Raw genomic sequence first — 21,256 nt, 5'->3', positions numbered from 1 at the left:
CCTCTTTTTTACCTGTTTTCCTGTCCTTTTCTTCACTCTTTCCACTTTCTGTTGTCTCACCACTCTCCCTGTGCCTCTGTTCTCTCCCCTATTCCAGAGCCCCTAGCTCTCTGTCTCCTCTTTCTCTCTTCTGCCATGTGTCTCCAAGAACATACCATTGGATTCACTCCTTATCCTGCAAATGTAACACAATAGCAGAGCAGCAGTGTTCATCACCTGCTGATGGACTGAAAGATTGAGAGTTGCATGGTCAGTGTTCCCACATTGTGTGTGAAATCCTGGCCCAACTGAAGTAAATTGAAAAACTCCCATTTGACTTCAATCAAGCTCGCAATTTCACCTCATGAGACAATAAAAGGCAGCATGGCAATATAGCAAGGAGCAGTCAAGGGAACAGTCGAAAAAGGGGCTGTTCTCATTGTGCAGTGGAAACTGAAGTCTTAATAAACTTTAATAAGACCTCAAAATAAAAACTGTAATGACTGTTACACCTCCCCCACCTAAACACCACCTGGAATACATTGGTATCTGTGTAAGGCGGAGGGGGGGGGGAAGGGGGGAAGGAATGGTGTACTTTAATAAACGTCTGGATATTACGGCATTAATATGATGAGAGTGCATGTGTCACAAATACTGCAGAGAAATAACCAGTTTGGGGGCCGGGTAGTTTTGTGCTACACCAAGCGCATTGTCAGCAAATGATCAAACATAAACAGTAGCAATAATTCGCATTAGCCACATTTGAGGTTTGTACAGTAACTACTTTATTGTTTTCAAATGCAAACTTTTGCATTGTTTGCTATTTTACAATTTTACAAACTAGGTATAAAAGACCATAAATAAATGACATAAGTTATGTGTACCTAAAATTCATGGGGGTGGGGGGGGATTACAAATTAAAATAGAAAATCTATGTCTAACCCAGAGTCTGTTCAAATTCATGAACCAAAAAATGCTGTTAGAATCTTTTTCTCGGTATGAACTAAATTATAATATGCCTCATACATTCTACTTTTAACCACAGTCCTTGCATATTCCAACATACTTACAGTGATACAAAAAAATAAATGCACTCTCTCTTTTTTCTTTGATTAGTATTCAGGATTTTTTTTCTGGTTATGAAAATGTCACATAAAAGAAAAATACTGCTTTTTAAGTCCTGTTTACTGGTGAAGTACCAGCCCTTTTTTTTTTTTTTTTTTTTTAAATACATTTTTAAATACACAGATCCAATCACAAAGTTAGTACAGCAAGAAACCTGGACGAACATCAACCGGTGGTGTGGCGACCAGAACAATTTCTAACAACGGCTTGCCATGCTAGAGAGACCTGTCGATGACGTCTTCTGTAAGAGGGAAAAGATGGAAGCAAAGTCTGTAGTAACTTGTTTACTTTTTAACTCAAGCTCTGCTTAGAACATTTAACTGCAATTTGAATGTGCTGGGTTTGGAATGCACACTTCCGCTCCGTGACTCCTTGACAGTGTTGTATGGTTTCTGCCTTCAGCACAACTTCCTTAGCTTTTCCCCCATCTCAGCTATATTGATCTTTAATTTGTGGTTCATGAGAGCACGTAACATTATTTTAATAAAGCATATAAAGGGGCCAGGAGAGAAGGAGGAAATAGAAGTAACTTTGAGACATTTCTTTATGGCTCCATTCAATGTGGCATGCTCTTTTAACGTGGCAACATCCATATTTTGTCTTGGTTTTTCCAATGTATGTTTGACTGATTGCTTCTCCTGAGCATATCTGTTGCTGAATTCAAAATGTGGAATGGCAGCACCTTCCCCAGACTCTAGCATACATCTATACTCCAAGTATAGTTTACAGAAAATAAACAGTGAACGCTCCACACTCAGTAAACTTTTCTAGGTAGTACCGGTAGGTTGTTAGCACTGGTCTTTGGGCCACAGAAATTACCTTGTACATTAATTCACCTATCCTTTGGCTAAGGAGACTAGGAACGTGACAAACTTTTGCAACCCTTTTGTTAACAGCTGTAATCTTAAACATCTCTTGCAATTTAATTTCCTTAACTGTTGCTGGGAGAAAATGAAGTATTTGACTGTCAGCTACAGGACACATGGTTCTCACAGCTGGCACACTGAGCAATGTGCTTCTGTGAATGGATAAGAATTGCATATATTTGTTTGCATTCAACAAGTCTTTAAAATCTTCTTTTTGCAGATAAAAAAGGCTACGTAAGAGTTCAGTTCAGGGTTACCAGTGGACGGATACAGGCATTGTCGCCCGTCAACTTTTCATCAAGAAACTGGTGTTTTTGATCATGAACAGGTCTTGATAAGAATAAGTGATATTGATGGAAAGCTTTATCATCGTTATGGATCTCATTATTCATCACTCCACAACTGAAGTGAAAGTGCCCCTGTTCTAGGCTGCAGAACCAGTCGTTAAGGTTAATGTGGCAGCTACAAAATACATTTACAGATACAGAAATTTAAACGTTTTTGTGTGTGTGTTTTCTTGCTACTGTTGCAGACATCATCTACTGGCCTGCTTTCTCGTGTAACTCTTCAACTAGCAAGGGACGGAACCCAGAGCTCCCAGAGATACTTTCAGCACATTCCCAGGCAATTCTACACATGCAGTGACAAGACGCACGCAAACACACACACACATTTGGAAGAGATAAGAAGTCCGTTACCCATTCGAAGAAAAAAATACATATATATTTATATCACTGCAATGGCACATTTTGTGTGAAATGTCACTTCAGTAATGTATATAGGCAGCTCGCGTGAACTGGGTTCTGTGTCACGGCATCTGACTTGGCGTCCATGGTAATACCTGTAGTGCTCTGTCACTTGCACTCAAACAAGATGCAGCAGTGACATGCAGAGGGTACGGTGTGGAGGGGAATCAAAATATATAAATAAAACCATAAGAGGGAAGAAGCCGGGGGGGGGGGGGGGGGGGGGGGGGGGGAATCCCAGAAGTCTGAAGGGCTTTGATACAGTACATTCCTCAAATGACAACTGGAGAACAGATATTGAACCTTATAGTCTTTTTGTTTTGTTTCAAAGCAAAAAGGGAAATTAAAAGTCCCCACTCTTCAGGGACTGATTCCACTTATCGAGTGTCTGTGTTCCCCAGAATCAGTGCTGGTGAAGCAGGGCTTGTGGAATCTGGAAGGCTTCATGTCTGGTCTTTTGTTCTCCCATGGTCAATATGATCAATAGGAAAGGCTGTCAGGCCAAGGAAGCAGAATCTATTTTCCCTGTAAAAAGGAAACAGGAACACATTAGATCAAATACAAACTACTGGACAAACGCAGCTACAACAGCACCTGGACAGCAGCCATTTGGATTTCCTAACGAAGTTGCCACTGCATCTTACCCCTAGGTAATGAGGTTCCCTGCCCAAATAGGCAGGTGTGGGAATTGGCCAGTTTGCACAAACGCACAACTGTCATATTTTTTTTCCTTTTAAATTACGCTTGTATGGTTATTGTCTGTATTTAAGTGTGAAAACAATATTCTGGCTCACTGAATAGTTTAAAGAAATAACATGGGAAGGAAAGGTTCATTAAGGCGCAGGATTTCTAATTGACTGTGTTCTATGTGCACTGCTCAGAAACGGTAGTACTAATGGAAGTCCAAGCACTAACAGTGCCTTCTGTTACCCCAAAGTATGTCATTGTGTCTTCCAGGAGCAGCAGAGTTAATCCCCACAAATCACAGCAAGGTGTGAACAATGGAGGATCTCCAAATGCATGGAAAGGAAAGGAACAATTCCCACAGAGAGAGGTGCTGTAAATGGTTTATATTAGCAGGGGAACAGAGAACCACACCAAAGCCAATTGTGTATGTGCGTGTGTGTCTCAGCAGCAAGGAAACAGTGGATCAACATTGCATTTCCTTGTAGCCCTGACCCACTGTGCCATTCTTCCAATTCCACAGTGGCAAGCAAATGTGTTCAGGTGCTTATTATTGTGAACTGATGAATCCTGGACTTATTTGCAGGCAACGTAACTGGGTAACATGGGTAGGTACAACAAAATTAAAAACACTCCCAGCAGGTGGGGAAAATGACTTCCAAATGAGACAAAGGGAGTTTTGTTTCAGAGTGGACAGAAAGTACAATTCACATGTATATATGAAGAATTCCCACTGGAATTCATGAGCATCTTGTTGGCTAAACTAATGGCAGTTTAGCCTGCTTATGACCAGTACAAAGATCAGCGTGTGCTCCTGGGTATGCAATTTTCTACTAAAACCACACGCAAATGTTTAAAAAAAAAAAAGCTCATGGATTTATCAGGTCAATTTAGTGAAGTGAACTTCTTTTGTAACCCTTTTTGCTAGGAAGCTTTCATTTCCCTTGCAGCAGAATTGACACCCTGCAGTTTCCCAATGCAAAGTCCTGAGTGGAAACATCATTCATTAAAAAAAGAAGGATAAATTGCTAGAGCAGTAAGCTGTGTAGCACTGCCATTGTTCTCATTGCTTGGCATCAGATCAGCAGGATAAAGATAACTGACACTTCTTTTAGCGAAGAAAAAACACTATTTTCCATGTAAGTTCTGTTTTTACTACCCCTTCAGTTTTACTTACACACACACACACACACACAGAGCTTTCCTCCAGTTAAAAACATGTTCATGTTCTTGCCCACTCACCACTCTCATTTGATCACAGTGAAGTTCAGTGCTGCCACTCACACTGTAAAATTTAGTTTCTGAACGGCCTTCACAATTTTCATATTAAAAAGAAAATATTAAAATACTCTGACCTTATTTTTACTAGATGCCAACCACATAATTCTCCAATTTGTTCAGAGAATTGGTACATTTTGCTTTTATTTAAAAGATAGCCTTGACTTTCTATAGCAGGTTTACAGCAAGGGGAAGCTAAAATGTCTCTGAACTGAACAAAGGATATTTGTTGGCAAAGTACAAATGTCAGATCTTTCAAATGAATCTCCAGGTCTTACATCCTCCAGCAAAATGATGTTAAAACACGATGGTCTAAGTAGTTTTTGAAACAAATCTCAAATTCCTCCCAAATAGAAAAGCTCTTATGAGTAATGTTGCAAAAAGGTTTTTACTAGGTTGTAGTGATTTTACAGGTCCCAAATTTAGGATCCCACATTCTGAACAACTTGCTTTCAGAATAAGCTGGGGTATGGGGATTGAGGAGAAAGCTAGTGGTTCAAATCAGCAAGTTATTGTTACACGTGACAAAAAATGATGAGTATGACTTGACTGAACAAGTCAAACTTGCCATATCAACAAAGTCAGCTGTTTTGGATTCAGAATAAATACAGTGACTTTAAACTTCAACATACCAAGCTCAGTCTTTTGGAAGCTGCTGTCAGGTGTAGAGGTGGACCAAAAGTTCGCCGTACTAAGACTCTGTCTGTTATTCACAAAACTTTGCAAATCAGTGCTCAGGGGCATGAACGTCCTCTTCTCTACACCTCCGCATCAAAGCACGAATGGGTCTGGTACTCAGATACACTAAGGTCTGGCAAGGTACTACTGCTCTGGCAGTGTAAAAGGGTCTTAAAGGGAGTGTACGTGTAATTTATGCCCAATTTAAGGCCTCTTTACACTGACAGAACAGTATAAACAAATTAATTAATTAAATTAATACAAATAAAGCTCAAGCCCAAATGGAGCTCTTTTGATCTCACCAAACTGAATCCCCATGTGAACAAACAAAAATGCAGGGATCTCCTAGAGTAACATTTTTGTTTCATGTGTAGCCATCACTACACACTAGCTCACATCTGCAAAAGGAAGAAAAAATGCATGTGTACTTCCATTTTACTCCATTCTTGGTCACATAACACCACAGATGTGACAGCAGAGACCCAACTTCAGCCTAAAAGAAGGTTAGAGGGTTTGCTTTGATTGTTTTACCTAAGCGGGGTATATCATGTTTCCAAAGACAGAGGGAAATCTTATATTAGTGGTTCCCCTCCAATAGTACATTTACCAATACTGATGCTTTTAGGCATTAGTGCCTGTTTCTCTGTTTTCTCACCACTACTGTAGAGTCCAATCCTTTACCCACCACTGAGAAATCAACAGGAACAGGGTCAGACACTTCATGATGAACTGTGCACCAAAAAAATCTACTTCCCATCGTCTGCACACATTTCAACCCATAACTGAGCTTGCAAGCGAGACAAAGGTTTGGAACAGCCCAATTTCCATTGTCAGTGAAGAGTGCATGCAACTGAATGTGATGCAGTAGGAACAGCTGAGCTTAGTCTGGCAAACTAGTACAGGTTTATCCAAAATAGTTGGAACCACAATCCTACATGCATTTTCTTCCACACAGTATTTACAGGTGACAGTATAGTTTAAAAAAATAAAAACACCAGGAATAGAATGGAGGCTATACTTTCACTGACCTTTTCAGTGTTGCAAAAGTGATTGCTCCTTCAAAGGGGAAAGGGATGTGAGTCTGGAAGTTTCACAGTCAAGATTGTCACAGCTGACTGTCAGTAAGACGTTTGGAAAAGGTTTACAGATTTACAACTCAGTATGGCACAACAACAGCCAATAACAAACCCCGCAGACGTCCAGTTTTGTCCAGTAATCCTCAGGGTGGGTCATTCCCTATCTCACCCTGTAAATGGGTAAATCACTAATTGAGAGGCACCGATCAGCCAAACAATAGTCTCACTGAGGTTTCCGCACGGTATCAGTGACACGCTGAGTCTGCAGAAAAGATCCTGGGGTAGATTCTTCGTTCCAGTGAAAGATGCACAACCATGGTTTATCCCACAAATAAAATACTGTGGTTGTAATCCCCAGGTCATTGGGGGAAGGAAGAATAATTATTTTTTAAGCACAGTATCTGGCAGCAAACACAGCATCAAAACTTGAATGTGATGTTATTTTTATATAGATACATGTATTTTACATATCGTTGATCAACAGAAGCATATTCCAAGAAACAATTTGTTCCAGGTCTGGTTTAAAATGACAGCTTGTCATTTCGGTAGGGCCCCCTTCCCCACAGTTTCAGCAATCTGTACACCAAGCAATGCTGCAGATCTTTATTTCAAAGAGCAAGGAGACGACGTAAAAAAAGTGCAGTTCTTCAATTAAAGTGCATGGATGAGGTAAACTAATTTCAAGAGTTTGAGTTTATTCAGTACTGGCTCAGACGGGAACCATCCTGCCGTGCATCTGTTGCATTTGGGTCCGCATTGCCTGGACGCTGCTCAAAATCTTGTTCTGGTGCGCAACGGTGGTAATCCCAATTCGTGTCAGATCACTGATTAAAACAAGAAAAGAAGCAGAGGGCTGAGAACTTTGTGTTAAATGCTGATGCAAAGCAACATATGAGAGTCAACCACATGTAATACTGCAAAAGCAAGGCAGATGTATAGAAATGTTTAATTAAATAACTGAAGGCATTGTGGAGGTATTTTAAAGTTCTACTCCATCCAAATGAAAGGCATTCCATTCCTTTAATGAGCGTAATGATATGCAGCACAAAGCAAAAGAAGCCGATTAAATCCAGATTTACCAGTTTTTGTTATACGCTGAGTACTTACTCCTGGTTCATATGTACCACAGCCTCTAGGGTTGTATAGCCAGCAGCTGTGAAGTTATCCTTATATCGGTCCATTTTAATGGCCTGGAGCCAATCCCCCACAGAAACAATGGCTGAGAATTCCGGAGAACTCGGATCCAACAGGGCAGTGTTTGGTCTAGGAACAGAAAATACATGGGCAGATAACAGGTATTAGCTGGTTTACAGAACAAAGTTTAAGCTCCACAATGATTATGCTGTGACTAGGCAAAACATACCATCAGTTCAAATAAGGGCGGCATGTTGCAGGTAACTAGTAAAAATTGGGGCTCATGCACTATAAAAATGTAACCAACGGCAAATTTAGCAACCATATAAGAACAGGCCAATTTGCCCCAAGAATGAATTTGGTGGAAGAGTCTGGAGGGAGATGAACAAATGAATGGTGTCTATTGTTACCTTCAGTTGTAAATCAAATCATTGTGCCCTTTATAGTTTAAGCCCCAGATGCAACAAAGTTCATGGAAAACACTTCTATTACAATGTGCTCGGCAACGGATGAGGTCCTGAATGCTGGAACATGTTCAGGCTACTGTGTCTGTATCCTGCATACAGCAATTCAAGACTTGCCAATCTTGCATATGTCACACCTCAGTTCAACAACTACAGAAACACTACTGAAGTATGAGCAGAGGAACTGTGAGCTCAGAACCTGCCAGACTGGATTGGCGCTCAAACCTCAAGGAGAGTTCATCTCAGGTAGGTTTCTAGCCAGGTTTGCAAGCAGGCTCAGTGCATTCAAACAAACTCAGACAGCAGGGAGTTAATCCCCTCTTTAATCAATCCATTCCTGAGCAGCACGTATGCAAGGAGTGGTGGGAATAATGGTTTGATCTTTGTTTGCTCTGTGGACTGTGCTTCTTATTTTCCACTGTAGAGATTCTGGAATAATTATCTGAACAAATTCAGTGCCCATTTAATAGCTCATTTATTATTTTATGTATTTTGAAAATTGCAATGGTTTTCATTAAGCCACTGTAAATTACTATCATAGATCTAAACAAAGCAAATGCCATCTTGATCATTTATTTTAAAATGCACAGAATCAAAGACTAGGTGTTCTACAGTGCTATTATATATTGTCCAGAGGGACTGGGTTCACGTTGGTAGCACTTACACAACTTTTACCATACTTTCTTGCAGTCTGTTCGGTGCCCCTTTTCATATTATATATAATGCATACACTACCATTTACAGTCTATTATCAGTCTCAATATATAAAGGCATACACATATATTTGTTTGGATTTCATGCTCCAAGGAAAAGAAGTCTACAAACGGGATTTGGATGTAGGGAGTAGGCACACACAACAGGCTGTAAACTATTGTAATAATAACTAAATGTAGTCAAAGACATGTTATCTATGAGTTGGAATCAAATCAAGTTGGAGGAGATTAAACAGTTATTATTATGACTCTCTCCTTCTTAAATTATTTAAACCACAGAGGTGGATACACACGCCAGGCTACAGCTGCAATTAGGGCAAGCTGGAGGAAGTGTGGTGATAGTGGCCTCAGAGGACTAATAACCTGTCTTTGGTAATGTAAATGGTAAGCAATAGTCACAGAGGGATCCACTAGTTTAAAAGTGAAAAACAGCTTTTTCCATTATGCTGGCCTGCCAGCGGCTGAATCAAGAATGGTCTGGCCTCTGTTATTGCTCCACTGATTCAGAGATACTCATTCCAGGGAGCACAGAGAATATATATCTTATTTCCTTTCTGTTCAGGGATTGGATCATGTTTAGGATTTTTTTCCTCCACCCTCATTCTCTGCTAATTTTCTTCTCCCTCCAGACCCTTCCACTTATTCATTTCAAGCAGACTTAATTTTGCTTTAAAAGCAGACAACAAACACTCTCAAATAAAGGTTCAGATCCTCAGCTGGTGTTAATTGGTGACGTTCCACTGATTTCGAGAATTCCACTGGTTTGCACCACCTGAATATCTGGCCCAAAATTAAGATCTCTTTAACAGCTTTGAAATTTCCTTGCAACATAACACAGGATCCGTAGAGACATGAAACGTTGTCTTGCCACAAAATCAAATTCAAATTCACATAATAATTAATCCACGCCTTCACTGTGCCCACAAGGCTTTGGCTGTAATGCTGTAATGCTCATTTGCAAATCCTACCTAGGGTTTATAAAACTTGATGATGTACTTTTCCCTTTAGGAAACCAGGTCACTCCTGCTAATTACGTTGCACTGAAGCAGACCCCTTCAGGATCTTTTATTGAAAAAAAGAGAGACTCAGCATGTCTTGTTTTGTCAAGAAAACATCACTTGATTGCATCAGGTATTTTCAAAGCCACCCTTAAATCTAGGTTATAAAAATGTTTGGAGCTGGTAGGATAAAGCAATTGCTTTCCTTATTCAGTTTCTGCTTTCACAGAGCCAGGAACATCTGGGCCCCACAGTGTGGTCGGATGGAATGTCGGCGTAACCCCAGTGGGAAACAATCTTCCACTGGATAAAAAAGGGCTGTGCAGTCTAGCAAGCGCTGTGACGCACACCTTAATGTGAGTACCGAAGTTTAGGTGAGTTACAGCTTGCCTGTCACCTCTAATATATTCCCTCATAGATCACCATTAAGAAAGCACAGCTGACCTGGAGTTCTCGGTGCCTGTCCTCTTCAAGCTGTTGGGGTTGCGGATGAGTTTGTCCAGCATGTTGACAATCTGTCCAAATTTAGGCCTGTCGCCGCGTTCCTTCTGCCAGCAGTCCAGCATCAGCTGATGGAGAGCGATGGGGCAGTCCATTGGGGGTGGCAGGCGATACCCTTCCTCAATGGCTTTAATAACCTATCCACAGCACCATTAAACACAGTTAAAGAACTTCACAGACTGTAGCTGTGTATAAACCATTCTAGGTTGATCCTAAGCATGGAAACAAACCCACAACAAAACGAAACAATGTGGAAAATAAAATTCAAACTCAAGCTGTTGCTGAGGCCTACCTACTCTCACCATTTCCTTTTGAGAATTCAGAAATTAATTAAGGTTTAAAGCTAGTGAAGATAAGCACATTTAGGGAACATCTATGGTGCAGGGAAGACAATCACATGCATTTCAAGCTCATGAGTGGGGATAAATATCACAAACATTTGCTGCATTAGGTATGGCTTCTGAAGCACACATGTCTTCAAAGATGCTGCTCATTGACGAGCCACACACCAAAATAACACAGACAAGGATCATTGAATTTCAGGAAAACAGTGGGGCCAGAGTTAAGCTGCTAGTCATCTTGGATAGGGGTGAGGAGGAGCAATGCCACAGCAGGAATTCTGCAGGAATTTCAGCCAGTTCTGAGGACAGCACCTCAGAGCTAGAGCTTCTCACACTCTTTCTCAGGGTGCAGCCTGTGCTCCCCGTCCTCTTGAGCTAGCTTAGCTCCACTAGCAGTGCAATCTAGCACAGGGCCTGTTCTCTCTCTCTCCCCCCAGTTGTGGCTGGTTGATATGCAAGAGGGAGGGTAAGCCTCCTTCCATTCTCTTCCTCCTCTTGCACATCCCCAATCTGCCTACTGTGTCAGTTAAAGCATGCAACCTGATCCAAAGCCTGACTTTATGCAACTACCTCACACCCTCTGTACATATGGCTCATTACTATCCGGGGGCAGTCTGGCAATCTATGTGGTCATTCCCAGATACTGTTCCTACTAGATGGTACCCACATCACAACCCTTTTCCCTATCACAGCTGGAACTAATGGGCACCCTTGTTGGCAGACTTAGCAGAGAACAAAGATCAATAGTCCATGAATCGATATTCCTGTAGACAGAATTATGCTGTTACCCCTAGAGCTGGTCTCTAGAACAGTGGCTAAGACACACTGCCTGACAGTCTGGAGATGCTTGCACTGCCTCTGATCATTCAGAGAATAAGGAGACCTAGTGTTGCCTGGGCAGTCAATCCAGTACTTTTCACAAACCACCCATCACCATTGCATTGTCTTTCCTTGCCTACGTAATTCTCTATGTATGATGTGAGCTGCACAACACTTCTTCCTTTAGGATCCACAGACAATACCACAGCTACCAGTTTTTGGATCTATCTTGACCCATCAGACAGGGGAGGCATCTGCAAACCCACTTCTGTATTGCTCTGAATGACCTATCATTGCTAATGAAAATACATTGTGTTTCCAAGGTGCATCTGGTGCTTTGTTTTCTTGTAAAGCCTTGATGACTTCCTGTTGATATAGGAGAGCAAGGCAGGGTACCAGAGGAGACATCCACATCAGAAGGAAATGTAATTAAATTCCCTTTTTTAGATTAAATGCCATCCACACATAAATGCTCTTTGAAAATGTTCAGCTCCACATAAGAAAGTGGATGACTTGTAAAATGTTATTTAACTTCCCATCTTTGACTCCATGACCATATATTCCGGTTAACTTTTCCCCACTCCTTTATTTGCTTATAAAACCCTTTGGGAAAGGGATTATGGCCAGCCCATGTCTCATTTTCACAGGAAATATTTGTTTTATTTAATAAAAATTCTATTAGCGCACACCCTTATTAGTATTATTATTAAAGAACTCTTCTGAAATAGCAGCTATTGTGTGTACTCCCCCTTGGAACAGGATGAAGTAGTCCAGATGGTACTGTTAAAAGGGACTTGCATAATTTAAGAACAGTCATTTAGTGAAGCTGCTTTTTAATGTCCTCTTGGGGCAACTATTCCATTGTCAAGGGATAATCACATTTGAGTGATAATCACAGTTATACCTTGTATGTGTTGTTCTGAATATTGTAAAAGAAATAAAGTTATCTGAACAACAAATAGTAATAATTTCAAGTATACTAGAGTTTGGAAAATTAACTCTTAATGGGAAGCCCCATAAATTCAAGAGTTTTTTCTGAATAACCCTCAGTGAAGTGGAAGTTTAATATCAATATTCACATTGTCCTTCTCTTTTTAACATAATTATTTCTGAAATGTTTTAAATGAGAATTTATGAACATTTCAGCTCCATTCCTCACTCTTCTATCTATTTCCTTTAAAACTGTTTACAAGTCCTATTGACTTTTAATGGGACTTAAAAACTTGCTTAAGTGCTTTTCTGGGTAGGGATCCTTTTTTGGATCAGGGTCATTGTGTTTTCTGGAAGTCACCTAATCACAGGTTCCGAAGAGTGCCTCATGTAAGTCTACAGTTTAGTATAGCTCAACTTCATACAACACTTGCAATCGATGAACAAATAGATCAATTACAGGTCACTTGTAGATGCAGGATACCAGACTTGACGAAGTAAGGGTCTGATCCAAAAAGGAAAATTTTATTTAAGGGCCTGATCTTGCAAAGAGACACACGTCGGTATAAGAGTCCATCCATGCTATTCCTTTTGCAAAATTTGGGCCTAACACATCACCACCACACTGGGATTGAGAGGAAAGAAGAAAAAATTGAAACAAAGAGGAAGAAAAAATAAAACAACATCAGAAAGGAACTCACATCTTGATTGGACATATCCCAGTAAGGTCTCTCTCCATATGACATCACTTCCCACATTACAATGCCATAGCTCCACACATCACTAGCTGATGTAAATTTACGATAGGCAATTGCTTCTGGTGCAGTCCATCTGATGGGAATTTTGCCACCCTGTTAAAAACAGAAGAAGACCAAGGCTGGTAAGCTGCTGGACTGACGCTTCATGTGGATGTCACTGTGCTATGTCACTTGCTTCAAAACTGGAGACAGATGCCATCCATTTGTTCTCTTTAGTCACAGGGATGCAAATAAGTAAATTGTTAAATGTATTTTTATCAGCCCACTGCCAGATTTCTGCTTAGGGCTACACTGAGCATGGGAAAAAGCCAAGAGTTTATAGGGCATATATTAGAGGATTAGTATACAAAACAAATAAGTACACACTGTTAGTGCAAGGGTTTGACTATTTTCTTGCTTGCCCGTCTGACCTACTTGTCCCAGCTCCAACAAAATGGGCTTATAGACTTCTGTTTTTTTTTTTCCAGAATAGCGAAATAAAGAGAAGATCAGCTAGGAAGCTGTATGAAATACTGTGCTTTGCCCTATGGATGATATCCCGTACATAACTCAGAAGTAGAGTAAATCAGCTTTCAGGCTGCTACAGTCAGTATAGGAACAGTTAAGTATAGTATCATGTAACAGGACCACTTCTGATACCAGCTAACATTGGGGAGAGCTTTTTTTATTGCATTTTTTGAAGTACGCACAAATAAAAAGGCTCGGGCACCTGAATTGGGCCATTGGGGTTAGCTAATGTTTTAAAAAGAACTCCATCCCGTTTATCTGATTTTGCCTCGAGTGATGCTGTGCCAGAGATTTCTCCTTTTGTTTATGCTAATGCACAAGGTGTTTTTAATTGAACTTTAAATTTCCTGCAGTCCCATCTGGGAACATTACTGAAAGTTGAACAAAGATGTTTTTTCTTCTTTGTTATAATTTATGTTGTTGAGTTTCTTTTTCTTTGCAGTTTCTGAAGACACTTTTTGTTCCTAACTCCTTGTCCTTTGTCTCTGTTTACCTGGCTGATAGCTTATTGCCCTTTGTGTGTCTGTCAAGTGTTTAGTACGGGGCTGTTCCAGACCCCATGGAAAGCAATGGGTCTTTCCACTGACTTCAAAGGGCTTTAGATAAGGCCCTATGTGAATGCATGTATGCATTAGTATGTCTTTTTTGTTTGTGACTACATGCTTTAGGATGCTTTCACTTCAATAAGTTAGAATCCTGATGGGGAACAGAACAGACAATTATGTTAAGATAGGACAAGTGCTTTAAAAAAAAAAAAAGCACTTCACTGTATTATCTATGACCATGAAGCAAACTCCCTTCTTCTGTCAAACACAGATGTATGGACATGGCTTATGTGTGCTTGTTATTTTAAAAATTGTCAGTAAGCTCAACGTTTTTTTAGGCTGCTTGAGTACAGTGGAGCTCATCCAAATGTTCCTGGCACTTCATTACTGATACTAAAAGAAGACAATGTGCTGTAATGCAAATTACACTGATTCACTACAGTTTACTCTGAGAAAACAGAGTACTATATTTGCACTCACTAAATTCAAAGGGAGGCTTTTCAATAGTTTCTGTCTTGCCCTGGTATATTTGTCTATACTTTTATTTGCTTGAATACAGCTTTCCAGACCTCTGTTTCAGCCCCCCTCTCTCACCACGCTTATTAGTGGGGAATACCAGGGTTGGCCAGCGTTTAATACTACAATACTACATGAGTCTATCTTTCCCTATAATGAACTGTGAATTCATTAACGGATGAGTATAGGGATTAAACCACAAAAATTGAGTACTGCAGACAATCTCTGCACTCAGGAGAACAGATGGAGAATGGCAGATATTTAAAAATGAAACAACAAGCAATTAAAAAAAGACTTTATAAAATCTCTAACTTTTTTCCTGGTGCATGTTAATTTCAAAGGTGTTGGGGAGGGGTAGTGTTGGTATCATTACATGCAGAATACTAAAACTAGGATAGCAAAATTAGTAGCACTATGCTGCTAAAATTCGAATCTACTCCCCACTTTTTCATATTTAAATATTAATTTGCATATTATTAGTAATGAACAGGAAATCTTCATCATGTCTTTGTAATTTATCAGGCATCTATAGCATAAACTGCTTAGGGGTTGGACATCTTGAGAAGTTCTTTAATCACAATTAGAACAGAATCCATTTTAGGGGCTGGAAGAGGCCGTCCAGATCATCAAGGTCCAGATTCTGCAAACACTTAAGCACACACCTATATATGCACACATGAGTAGTACCACTAAATTCAGTGGGACTATCCACATGCACAAAATTAAGCACTTGCATAAACATTTGCAGGAGTAGGACCCAAACCCCTAATTCCTGGTCTCAAGCTCCTGTCACCAACTCCTAGCACATTGAAGGCCCTAATGAAGACAATGGGCTGGAGCCTAACAGAGGTATATTGATGTAGCTGCGTTGAAATCAATGGATCTACAATGATTTACACTGGCAGAGATCCTGGCCCAATGTACACTTTTATATAATGAAACAGGTTTTCACGTGTGCCTGAGATTATTTAAAAACAAAACAAAAACAAAAAACCAAAACCACTTTGTAGGGAAGAAAAGGCCCTTTCCTGCCTTACCCTAGTAGTATAGGCTGCTTCAGGATCATCTTCCAGGACACGGGACATGCCAAAGTCAGACACCTTGCAGACCAAGTTGCTGTTGACTAGTATATTTCGGGCGGCTAGATCCCGATGCACATAGCTCATGTCAGACAGATACTTCATTCCAGAGCCAATGCCACGAAGCATCCCCACCAACTGGATTACTGTAAATCTGCCATCATTTTTCTGCAGATGGGGAAGGGGGGGGAAATCACATAGCATTAAGTTAAAAGCTACATTACTGCCACAGCTGAAGCTGGCAAAGAGCACACCTCTAGATCTTCATCTTGTTTGAAATGAAATGCAATGTTATTTCCTCACCCTCCTGACTAGTGTCTATAATTCACCAGTAAAGTACAAACCCAGAGGTTTTGTCATTGCTTCCTGTGATGTATGGAATATATCCAGTTTTAATGAATCTACAGCATTGCAAGGCTTTCAAAAATGGAATAAATCAAAACTGCTCCCTATTAAACATGGATTATTTAAGAGCCTACATTTCAAATGTTACATCTACTCTGTATCCCTCCACCAGCTACTGGCAGCAGTAGAAAAAGATATTAAAAAGCATTTCCCAAATACAAACATTCTTCGGTTTATATTCTCTATCCCTCCACCAACTAGAACAAGAATAAGGAATCAGAGAGTGTTTCCCTATGTAAAACCTCTTTGGGTTTATTATAAAGCAATCACCTACCCTGAGGAAGGCATCCAAGGAACCATTCTCCATGTACTCAGTTATGATCATTACCGGTTTACCTAGAGTTTGCAGAAAGAAAAACATAATTCCTTGATGAACACTGATGTTAATGAGATGAAAATGGGTTGCACAGGATTTTACTGCCAAGACACCTGTCTTGCACCATCTAATTTAATTTAAAAAGCGCCAAGCTTATGCCTCAGCTGTAGGGATCTGGAAAAGAAATATTATGGGACGAGAACATTGAAGGGTTCCATCTGGAAGGTTAACCCTTTGGGTGACTGGTTGACAAGGTCTTTAACTAAAGTGGCCTCGAGTCTCCAGGGAACCTATGAATGGATAATTGCTCGCTAAAGAAGTAGAAGGGAGGGGGTACCAGATAGAGCTGTTCAAACTTGAAAAATCGTTAGGATAATTAAATTCTTTGCTAGAATATGCATTTTCTTTTAGAGGCAGACTCAGTGAGCACTTGGATCCTTTTTCTTCTTTGGAAAAATCAAAGCTTCAGGGGAGTGGAAAGCTGTCAGCAGCTAAAAGACATTCAGATGCAGCTTGAGATTTGAGCATGCAAAATATAAACTCCTTCCCCAGAACCCCTCCTGACTTTCTCAGTCCGGAATCCTGTATGTCTTGCTATTTCTAAATGAGCCTTCTCCATTTCCCTCAGAAAATAAACGATTCAGTGAATTGTGCCAAATATGGGGTCAGATGCAGTAGCAGCACTCATCTTTCCATAGTGCAACAGGGAAAAGCTAACTTTAAGAAATGTAAAAAGAAATACTGGGTTACTGACATAGAATGGTGACTAGAAAAATGGCCTATCTCATAATAAATAATAATAATGAATAAATATGCACATATAGAATGCCTGACATACAAAGTTATATGGCCCTGATCCTGCAGGTGAGAAACCCCAATGATTTCAATGGACTAACCATGCATCATGTTCAGACTCTGTGTTTGAAGGACTGAGGCCAATCTAATTACTCCTGTTTTAAAGATGCCCAATGATAGGCATAAAGAGATTAAGTGATTACCAGGCCCAGCCCCGTGGGAGGCTGTGTGAATTCTACAAGGAGAACTGAAATCAGAGACTTGGGCGTGCTCAGCTCCTTGGAGGATCAGGCTCCACATAGTGGCAGTCAGAAACAGAAACCAGGATTCCTACCTCTCTGCTCTAATCGTTAGACAGCACTGCTTCTTCCTTCAAAAAAAAGAGAAATTCCTGTCCCTGAGAACATTTGCTTTTGAATTTATACTGACAGGAACTGCTTCGAACAAGGGAATTTTATAGGGGAGAGAGGGTTCAACCAACCTGCGACCTAAACTGCAGATGCGTTCAATATAAAGATTGAGCTGAGCTGGCAAAAACGCTCAACTTTTCCTTGCTCCATTCACCATCAGTATCTGCTCAGAACAATCGACTATTAAAATTGTCCATCTGTGAAATATTTTAGTGCTGAAAAGTTCCCATAATTATTTCTACATCAGTGCATTTTTCACTCAACAGAATGCCTCCCCCTTGTAATTCTGCCAGAGGTGTGAAAAATCCATACCCCTGAGCACTGTAGCTAGGCTGACCTCCCCGCCATGTAAACTCTGCTAGGTGATGCAAGAATGCTTCCATCAATCTGGCTAACAGTGTTCCTACAGCATGGAGAAACCCCCTTCCTCTGATGCGTCTGCACTGTGGGGTTAAGCCAGCATAACTTCAGTGCCATAATTATGCCACTAAAGTCCCTGTTAACGTAGACACAGCCTTGTATTCCTGATTCTCCTACCATTTCAGCCAATGCCCAAAACTCTCATTGTCATGATCACATGCCACCTTTGCTCATGTAGATGAACATGTGTTTGAAATTGTAATCAGGCAGCAGGATACCTACTAATCTGATTTGCATGAACAAAGGTAAGCCTTGAGCAAAACAATTATGTGGGTGTGATCTTAAAAGCCGTGGCTGAATATTTGCATTCTTACAGGAAAAGGCTGGGAGAAGACATCACTCCTCCTCCTTCTCCATACAGGAAAATTCACCTATCTGAACATTCATCAGTAAGAATGGAAACCACTCTAATCCAATCTGCATATTTCCCCATTTCATTTACCCTTTGCAACTGTGACCGGTCATTCGACAGAACAAATACATCTAAATGAGTTTTAATTAACCTCCCTCGATCAAAATACACTTTGTCAATTCAGAAGAAAGGGAGACTCTCTTTCAGTGCATTAACACATAATTCCATTACTCAGGCCCTGCTTGAGCAGTGGGGAAGTAGGAGAGGGTGAGAGAGGCTGGGGAGGGAGCAAGTAACCATCATCTAGTCAATTATGAAAGTACTTGACTAGCAGCCAATAATGCATTCGTACTTTCCTGCTTCCTCTCTTCCAACAGCCCCATCCACTCCACCTCCACAATTCATCTTGCATTTTAGTTTTCAGTTTATTAAATGCATTCATTTATCACAATGTTCAGAAAACCTACAAGAGGAATTGAGATGAATGTCTTCTTAAGTAGCCCTGTTTACCAAACAGCAACAGCTCTGAGCTGCCCGAGCTGGCTGGTAGCAGAAGCGCTGCTTCCTGGGAGCCAGATGACAGGACGCGCTGGGGTCGGCTCAGCCTACCACCTCCTCAGTGAAAATGTTAAATCATTTTAATTCAGTGAGAACTGCATTATGCAAATACCTCCAGTCATTTATAACTGTTACAGCTGTCCTAGCTAAGGGGTTTTAGAGCCTCGGTGGGATTCCAATACAAAGATCCCCCTGTTGCTTCTCTTTTTTCCAGAAGTGCTATGAAAATCACAGTCTGTAGCAAACACACCACCACCTACTCAGAAACGACCCTCCCCCCCCTTTTTTTTTAAAAAGGGAACAGACCTGCAAACGTATTTAATTATAATATTATGTTTTAATTAAAGTACTCAGAGACTTAGCAAGGCCTGGTAAGCCATAAGCAATAGCAGTCTGAATGACTTTTTTTTCCTTGTGGAATTTGTATTTAAAAGAAAACAATGATATTCTATACTAATTACATTTCCAATCACAGCAAAAATCATGCACATCAGAAGGGGGGAATTCAAGGATATAAAAGAGAGACTTTCAAAGGCACAAATGGGAGATTTAGGAATCCAGCTCCCATTTGACATTCCAGAGGGGATGGGTGTCCAACTGAAATCTTCCCTAAATGAAATATTCTTATTGTCACTGATTTTTTTCTACACTTTAGCTCATTTCTAATGTTAGTTCATTAAAAATTATGGGCTCTCCACTCTCACTTTAATCAGCCACTTTATTTCATTATCAAGAGATCTTTTTAATTAAACACCATGTATTCTCATTGCTGTGTGAAGGGTTGAATGCACAAGCCCCATCCACTCACAACAATGGATGCAGAGGGTTTGTTGTGGTACTACACTGCACTGAAAATGAACCCCTAAATCTAAAGTTTCCTCCACTTTTAGCACTCTGCAGCATGTTCTGCAGCTATGCTATGCATTGTATTTGGAGCACAGACATCTTAAACAGTAACCACTACACAGTCTCAGTGGTGCTTTATAAAGTCAGACCCACATGGGTCTTGCAGGTGTATTTCAGTTCTGGCTTAGAAACAGCATCTGTTGAGCTTTGTCATATTCTTATTGAGACAGAATTCAAGTGAATGCTAACAGGCTTTAAACAAAATGATCGACCAGGTGTTACTATAAATGGAAGCAAGGCTATCAAAGTCATAAATCAGAGACAGCATATACGCAAGTCTCATACTAAAATAAAGACGATTTTATTTCAAAGACCTGCTCCTCACAGATATGCCTTGTACTTCAAAGCACACCGACACTGTAGTTTTGTTTTGATTTTTTTTTAAGTATTTAAAATACTTTGCTTACCATCTGCCTTCACCTATCTTGTAACAAGCAGCTCAGTCTAGCAAAGGTTTGAAAGATGGCTGTTTGGCATACCAAAAAATCTGCAGTATTAATTCCTCCTAAAAAACCTTGCACAAGCTGCCTGCAGATAGGGTATCAGTTGAAACTATAAACCCATTTATAGCTGACAACAAGATTAATGACTTGTCCTGCACTGATTTCCTCCTATTAGCTATCAGTGGATCTGTGCCATCTGTCACTTAAGAGGGGGAAAAATATGCAGATTTAATTTCTCAATGACTTCCAAATTGGCCTTGTCACAGAAATGACCTACTTACATTTGGTAACTACGCCTTCCAAATGTATGATGTTGGGATGGTCAAATTGTCCCATGATGCTGGCTTCACTTAAAAAGTCCCTCCTCTGTTTGTCAGTGTACCCAGCTTTCAGAGTCTTGATAGCAACACAGATCTCTCTCTTTCCTGGTACTTTGAGACGTCCACTGCACACTTCACCAAATTCACCTGCAGGAAAATGACCAAACAATCAGCCATGAACATGAAACACATGACCCTTTGTAGCCAAAATGTAATTGTCAATGCAGTTCTGAAAAGTCCTGTTTGTTTTAGGGAGTTGTTATACTAACCACAGTTAGATCTCAAGGTACCTAAACACCAGTGAAAGCTATGCATTACAAAAACAGATTTACTGCACAAACACAGATGTCCTGAAACTTACCCACACCTATGACTTTTTCAATCTTTATACAGGAGGCATCGATTTCCTTGGCAAATTCCCGCACAGCTTGGTTTGGATCCTCATATGTAAAAGGATCCACATATGTTCTCACACCTGCAAGACAAAAATGCTTTATTTGATGTCACTGATCTACATGCTGCTGAGAACAGAACATACAAGGAGCGAATTCTTAATAGTATACAACAGCAAAGAAAGTGTCCAGTAAAGATTCA

The 21,256-nt window shown here is 40.3% G+C and overlaps 1 protein-coding gene across 2 annotated transcripts in view; it reads right to left on the bottom strand.

Annotated features, from left to right (window-relative positions):
• Positions 1-744: 744 nt before the first annotated feature.
• EPHA4 (EPH receptor A4) overlaps positions 745-21,256 on the bottom strand; it is a 125,303-nt gene continuing 104,791 nt past the window's right edge. Inside the window, exons 10-18 of one of the 2 annotated variants that reach the window (XM_037908802.2) lie at positions 21,024-21,137; positions 20,624-20,809; positions 16,417-16,478; positions 15,696-15,905; positions 13,034-13,183; positions 10,186-10,379; positions 7,540-7,695; positions 6,385-7,256; positions 745-3,241 (exon numbers count right to left, since the gene is read on the bottom strand). In XM_037908802.2, the coding sequence (XP_037764730.1) occupies positions 7,142-7,256; positions 7,540-7,695; positions 10,186-10,379; positions 13,034-13,183; positions 15,696-15,905; positions 16,417-16,478; positions 20,624-20,809; positions 21,024-21,137 (1,187 nt within the window). In that variant the 3' untranslated portion in view covers positions 745-3,241; positions 6,385-7,141. Of the gene's footprint in view, positions 3,242-6,384; positions 7,257-7,511; positions 7,696-10,185; positions 10,380-13,033; positions 13,184-15,695; positions 15,906-16,416; positions 16,479-20,623; positions 20,810-21,023; positions 21,138-21,256 lie in introns of those variants that run through there. The other variant, XM_043522580.1, reaches the window with a different exon arrangement.

Source organism: Chelonia mydas, chromosome 9 (genome assembly GCF_015237465.2).
Source record: "Chelonia mydas isolate rCheMyd1 chromosome 9, rCheMyd1.pri.v2, whole genome shotgun sequence".
Lineage (NCBI taxonomy): Eukaryota > Metazoa > Chordata > Testudines > Cheloniidae > Chelonia > Chelonia mydas.
Note: the sequence above shows the minus strand (reverse complement) of the source record. Positions and strands in the feature narration are given on the sequence as shown.